Genomic DNA, 7,500 nt, shown 5'->3' on the forward strand with positions numbered 1-7,500 from the left:
CCTGTTGTCTCCCACACTGCAGCCCCCCCCCCCTCTCCCCCCCCCTTATCAGCAAGACAAAAAAATGTTGGAAACTTAAACAAACAACATTGAGAGGGGAGGGGAAGTGGGAGAGGTTTAAATTCTAAACACGGCGGGTATTGGAAGCTAGAAAAGGTGTTTTTTTTAATGAAAGTGTCTCAACAATTTTGCAACTTATTGTAGCAGAGTATGTTAAACACGGAGTAAAACGAGGAAACCTTGCAGTGCTACAGCTAAAAAGGGACATTTTTGTTGATGCCGCAGTTGTCGGGCTTGAATTTCCCATTGACAGAAGACTTTAAACACTAGACAGCACTCACATATTTGACTCTGGGCGGCTGAGATGACCATGGAACGAACATCATTGTTCAGTGAAAAGAAGAGTCGTGGAACCAACCTGAAAAAAAGACGCATTGAAGGTAGAGGTTGAAAAAAAATAAAAAATAGGCACGCATTGCGAATCATATTGTTGTCAAGTGAGCTGCGTTTTGCTTTCCAGGGTAAGAAAGAAACTCACCAAGGAGCTACGCCAGGAAATCGTAAGTTATCTTTTTCCTTTTCCCACACTTAGCAGTAACTTAGCTTTCCGTTTAGCCACTCTCATTTTCGCCAAAACTAGGTTTTGTAGTCACATCAACTTCATCGGCCGTTGCCTCAATTCTAAAGTCATTCCTAAAGGTTTTCGCTCGAACTTTCATCCGGCTACATTCTCTCACTCAAATCAGTATCTTCACCAAATTCGATGTGCGCAAAATTCTTTTTCACGTAATATTATGAGGATCACAATTAGAGCTATGTGCCAAAAACGAATCGCACTTGACAAACAAATTCTTCATTGTCGCTCCGAACTTTCCAAAATCTGTCCAGCAATTTTAGTACAATCGATTCGCGCTAAAATCCGACAACTTAATTCTGGACTGTTTGACCATTTACACCAAACCAAGACTCTAAAACTTCAACAATTAATAGGTCCGCAAATTACCGACGACACTACATTGCATAGCCACAATACCGTAATTACAATTCCAGAAAATCTTCCGCTTACTGACTCAGAGAAATCTGTTCTCAGTAAGGGCCTAAATTTTGTCCCTATTACCAAACGCACCAACGAATTTTCTATTAAGCAAGATGTCGAAAAATTCCTTCGCCGCGTTCAGTTAAAAGCCTTTTTTCACGACAAAGAGCATGATTCGGACACTTCTAATAAAGATATTTTTGAAACACTTCTAGTCCGCAAATCCAAATGGACTCCCCCAGAGGGACAATTTGCCTCTTTAGATTTTTTCACCAAAAAATGCCGTCACGACATTCACAAACTTAAATTCAATCGCAACACTAAATTTTCCAACCTTTCCTCGGAAGAATGGGCGGCACTTAAAAATCTTAGTAAACGCAACGACATAGTTGTCAAATCGGCCGACAAAGGCGGCGCGGTAGTTGTTTGGCGGTCCGACCTTTACCAAAAAGAAGCTTTGCGGCAACTTTCGGATACCTCGTTTTATGCCAAAATCCCTAAAGATCTCACTTCCAACAATCAAAAACTTGTCAAAGACACCATTCAAAATCTTATAGTTAATCAAGAATTACCGGACACTGCCACTAATCTCATCATCAACACCCCTAGAACTTCGTGCATTTACTTCTTGCCTAAAATTCACAAACCCAACAACCCAGGTCGCCCTATCGTTTCTGCCTGTAGTTGCCCCACCGAACTCATTTCTAGCTACTTAGACAGGATTATGACGCCTATCGTCAAATCTTTGCCATCATACATTAAAGACAGTACACACGCACTACAAATTTTCCGCGATTTCAATTTCTCCGGCCAAGACAAACTTATTTTCACCATGGACATTACATCTCTATACACAGTCATTCCTAATAGCGAAGGTCTTCAAGCACTTAAACACTTTTTCGATCAACGCACTGTCAAAGAACCTAGCTCGGAAACGCTCCTCCGCCTTGCCGAACTAGTTTTAACGCTTAATTGTTTTTCATTCGCCGGCAACTATTACAAACAAATTAATGGTGTAGCGATGGGCACAAGAATGGGACCTAGCTATGCCAATCTTTTTGTAGGATATGTTGAACACCAATTTTTTAGTCAGTACAACGGCCCCAAACCTGAACTCTACGGCCGTTACATCGACGACTGCATCGGCGCTATTTCATCCAGCAGAGAAGAACTCGATCAATTTATAACCTCCGTCAACTCTTTTCATCCGGCTCTTAAATATACCTGGGAAATTTCGGAAACTTCATTGGCTTTTCTAGATATCAACGTTTCTATTAGAGGCAACGTGCTATGTACTAGTGTGCACTACAAACCTACTGATTCACACAGTTATTTGTTGTATTCATCGTCACATCCATCACATGTCAAGAACTCCATCCCTTATTCTCAATTTCTTAGACTTCGACGTCTATGTAGTGATGACTCCGATTTTTCCAGCAAATCAGAGGAGATGTGCCAGTTCTTCGAAAAACGTGGCTATCCTGTCTCTGTGGTTAAAGCGGGCAATCAGCGCGCCCAACAATTTGATCGACAGTCATCACTACAAACGTCACAAAAAGATAAGAATGACAGAATTCCATTCACCCTCACTTTCCATCCTCATAATCACGCAGTCAAAAGCATCATTCTTAGTAATTTTAAATTACTCCAAAATGATCCCGAGACTGGTAGAATCTTTTCGCAACCTCCACTTATTTCATTCAAACGCGACAAAAACGTAGGCAACTTTTTAGTTAGAAGCGCGCTCAAAACTAACGAGCAACCCGGCACTTTCAAATGCGCGCGCTCACGATGCAAAACTTGTCTTTTCATTGTTAACACTAGCAAGATATCGGGACCTAAGCGATCTGTTAAGATCACCGATCGTTTCACATGTACCTCCGCAAATGTCATTTATTGCATAACCTGCACGTTATGCAATAAATTATACATTGGTGAGACAGGTAGACGACTAGGTGACCGATTCCGCGAACACCTTCGCGATGTTGAGAAGAATGACAAGGATGCATCCAAGCCAGTCGCTCGCCATTTCAATCTGCCTAACCACTCCAAAAAACACATGGCTATATGCGGCCTTTCCCTACATCTAGGTACGACGGAAAGCCGCAAGAATCTGGAACAAAAATTCATCTTTCAAATCGGCACCCTTAATCCTCACGGTATTAACGAACGCTTTTCATTTAACTAATATATTCCTATTTTTCACGTTGCCATGTTACCACCAATAGCGTAGCTCCTACTCTACTATAAAAACTACACGTAACCCATAATCCCTCGATTCGCTCTGACGAAGGGCTAACGCTCGAAACGTCAGCTTTTAGAATCTCTGTACGGTGGCCAATTTACATTATCAACTCCGTTGATAAAACCAAATTTTTGTATACTACTTCCCCACCGACGCAGCACCACAGTTTCTTTAGAAACTACCCCTTCATTCATTTGTCATTCAACCGCTGCGACCACTAACCTTGTTGTTCTAGTATTTTTTAATCCACAGATTTCTAGCAGGAGACCCAAGACGACGATGCCAAGCTTGAAGAAACTCACCAAGGAGCTACGCCAGGAAATCGTAAGTTATCTTTTTCCTTTTCCCACACTTAGCAGTAACTTAGCTTTCCGTTTAGCCACTCTCATTTTCGCCAAAACTAGGTTTTGTAGTCACATCAACTTCATCGGCCGTTGCCTCAATTCTAAAGTCATTCCTAAAGGTTTTCGCTCGAACTTTCATCCGGCTACATTCTCTCACTCAAATCAGTATCTTCACCAAATTCGATGTGCGCAAAATTCTTTTTCACGTAATATTATGAGGATCACAATTAGAGCTATGTGCCAAAAACGAATCGCACTTGACAAACAAATTCTTCATTGTCGCTCCGAACTTTCCAAAATCTGTCCAGCAATTTTAGTACAATCGATTCGCGCTAAAATCCGACAACTTAATTCTGGACTGTTTGACCATTTACACCAAACCAAGACTCTAAAACTTCAACAATTAATAGGTCCGCAAATTACCGACGACACTACATTGCATAGCCACAATACCGTAATTACAATTCCAGAAAATCTTCCGCTTACTGACTCAGAGAAATCTGTTCTCAGTAAGGGCCTAAATTTTGTCCCTATTACCAAACGCACCAACGAATTTTCTATTAAGCAAGATGTCGAAAAATTCCTTCGCCGCGTTCAGTTAAAAGCCTTTTTTCACGACAAAGAGCATGATTCGGACACTTCTAATAAAGATATTTTTGAAACACTTCTAGTTCGCAAATCCAAATGGACTCCCCCAGAGGGACAATTTGCCTCTTTAGATTTTTTCACCAAAAAATGCCGTCACGACATTCACAAACTTAAATTCAATCGCAACACTAAATTTTCCAACCTTTCCTCGGAAGAATGGGCGGCACTTAAAAATCTTAGTAAACGCAACGACATAGTTGTCAAATCGGCCGACAAAGGCGGCGCGGTAGTTGTTTGGCGGTCCGACCTTTACCAAAAAGAAGCTTTGCGGCAACTTTCGGATACCTCGTTTTATGCCAAAATCCCTAAAGATCTCACTTCCAACAATCAAAAACTTGTCAAAGACACCATTCAAAATCTTATAGTTAATCAAGAATTACCGGACACTGCCACTAATCTCATCATCAACACCCCTAGAACTTCGTGCATTTACTTCTTGCCTAAAATTCACAAACCCAACAACCCAGGTCGCCCTATCGTTTCTGCCTGTAGTTGCCCCACCGAACTCATTTCTAGCTACTTAGACAGGATTATGACGCCTATCGTCAAATCTTTGCCATCATACATTAAAGACAGTACACACGCACTACAAATTTTCCGCGATTTCAATTTCTCCGGCCAAGACAAACTTATTTTCACCATGGACATTACATCTCTATACACAGTCATTCCTAATAGCGAAGGTCTTCAAGCACTTAAACACTTTTTCGATCAACGCACTGTCAAAGAACCTAGCTCGGAAACGCTCCTCCGCCTTGCCGAACTAGTTTTAACGCTTAATTGTTTTTCATTCGCCGGCAACTATTACAAACAAATTAATGGTGTAGCGATGGGCACAAGAATGGGACCTAGCTATGCCAATCTTTTTGTAGGATATGTTGAACACCAATTTTTTAGTCAGTACAACGGCCCCAAACCTGAACTCTACGGCCGTTACATCGACGACTGCATCGGCGCTATTTCATCCAGCAGAGAAGAACTCGATCAATTTATAACCTCCGTCAACTCTTTTCATCCGGCTCTTAAATATACCTGGGAAATTTCGGAAACTTCATTGGCTTTTCTAGATATCAACGTTTCTATTAGAGGCAACGTGCTATGTACTAGTGTGCACTACAAACCTACTGATTCACACAGTTATTTGTTGTATTCATCGTCACATCCATCACATGTCAAGAACTCCATCCCTTATTCTCAATTTCTTAGACTTCGACGTCTATGTAGTGATGACTCCGATTTTTCCAGCAAATCAGAGGAGATGTGCCAGTTCTTCGAAAAACGTGGCTATCCTGTCTCTGTGGTTAAAGCGGGCCATCAGCGCGCCCAACAATTTGATCGACAGTCATCACTACAAACGTCACAAAAAGATAAGAATGACAGAATTCCATTCACCCTCACTTTCCATCCTCATAATCACGCAGTCAAAAGCATCATTCTTAGTAATTTTAAATTACTCCAAAATGATCCCGAGACTGGTAGAATCTTTTCGCAACCTCCACTTATTTCATTCAAACGCGACAAAAACGTAGGCAACTTTTTAGTTAGAAGCGCGCTCAAAACTAACGAGCAACCCGGCACTTTCAAATGCGCGCGCTCACGACGCAAAACTTGTCTTTTCATTGTTAACACTAGCAAGATATCGGGACCTAAGCGATCTGTTAAGATCACCGATCGTTTCACATGTACCTCCGCAAATGTCATTTATTGCATAACCTGCACGTTATGCAATAAATTATACATTGGTGAGACAGGTAGACGACTAGGTGACCGATTCCGCGAACACCTTCGCGATGTTGAGAAGAATGACAAGGATGCATCCAAGCCAGTCGCTCGCCATTTCAATCTGCCTAACCACTCCAAAAAACACATGGCTATATGCGGCCTTTCCCTACATCTAGGTACGACGGAAAGCCGCAAGAATCTGGAACAAAAATTCATCTTTCAAATCGGCACCCTTAATCCTCACGGTATTAACGAACGCTTTTCATTTAACTAATATATTCCTATTTTTCACGTTGCCATGTTACCACCAATAGCGTAGCTCCTACTCTACTATAAAAACTACACGTAACCCATAATCCCTCGATTCGCTCTGACGAAGGGCTAACGCTCGAAACGTCAGCTTTTAGAATCTCTGTACGGTGGCCAATTTACATTATCAACTCCGTTGATAAAACCAAATTTTTGTATACTACTTCCCCACCGACGCAGCACCACAGTTTCTTTAGAAACTACCCCTTTATTCAAGTTGTCTTTGCGTAATATGTAGACCTAATAGTACACGATATTGTTTTGGTATCGTAAATCATTATAGTGCCATCGTATATGTCTTAAGTAAATCGCCCTGAGAAGACATGTGGCTACCAGTAAAATACTAAACCCAGAGAGATTGAAGAAAATAAAAGGGAACCGAGAAACATTGGCTTCTAGGCTGACATGTTGATAATTTTCAAGTTCCTTTAAAACTTCTTTTTCACCACAAGGTTACGCGTGCACTCTGAGCGTCTGACAGCTTTCTAAGACAAAATTTCACTGGAGTTAACACCTGTCCGGCGGGCTTAGTATCTGGATGGGAGGCCTCAAAATATACCACTTTGTGCCGGAAACATAGGACCGAAAATTTGCGACATGAAAACAACATAAATTTTGAACCGCGAACATAAAAAATAACCATCAGGAAAAAAAAGTTTGGGAGATTTTTGCTACGCTCAATTTTCCTATTGTACTTTTGGCTGCACAAGTAAATCACAAATCGAAAGTGACATCGAATTCAGCGAGCGCCGTGATCATTTACTCGCGAAACAAAGGATACAACTGTGTCAAAATGATGGCAAGACACCGGATTTTTGCTTTTGTTAGTTTCGGGTTTTTTTTTCTTTCAACTGTTATAAAGTTTGACAAGAAATGATCACAATCGCCTAACTCTTGAGGTTGACCATTGTTTCTGCAAAGTCAAAAATTTACTCTGCTAGACGAGGTTATTTATCACCAGGTAATTCCATCCTTTTGGAAAGGCCGGTGGTTTATTATTCATCAGCGTCACAAATTCTTGCCGATTTTGGGACTCGTTTTGTTGAAACTCAAGCACGCTTCCAACAGACTTGCTTATTTTCGTGATTTGCGCACGCGCTGCGGGCCTATTGGCACCACGGACACTCTTATAACCCGATGACATTGTGTGCAGTGCACATACAGTGCCCTACCACAAAAAGGGGAATTAAACAACA

The 7,500-nt window shown here is 41.3% G+C and overlaps 1 protein-coding gene across 1 annotated transcript in view; it reads right to left on the bottom strand.

Moving 5' to 3' along the window:
• LOC138043827 (huntingtin-like) overlaps positions 1–7,500 on the bottom strand; it is an 89,158-nt gene that overhangs the window by 58,504 nt on the left and 23,154 nt on the right. Inside the window, exon 18 of the mRNA XM_068890307.1 lies at positions 342–418. Coding sequence (XP_068746408.1) covers positions 342–418 — 77 coding nt within the window. The remainder of the gene's footprint in view (positions 1–341; positions 419–7,500) is intronic.

This window comes from Montipora capricornis, chromosome 3 (assembly GCF_036669925.1).
Source record: "Montipora capricornis isolate CH-2021 chromosome 3, ASM3666992v2, whole genome shotgun sequence".
Classification (NCBI taxonomy): Eukaryota; Metazoa; Cnidaria; class Anthozoa; order Scleractinia; family Acroporidae; genus Montipora; species Montipora capricornis.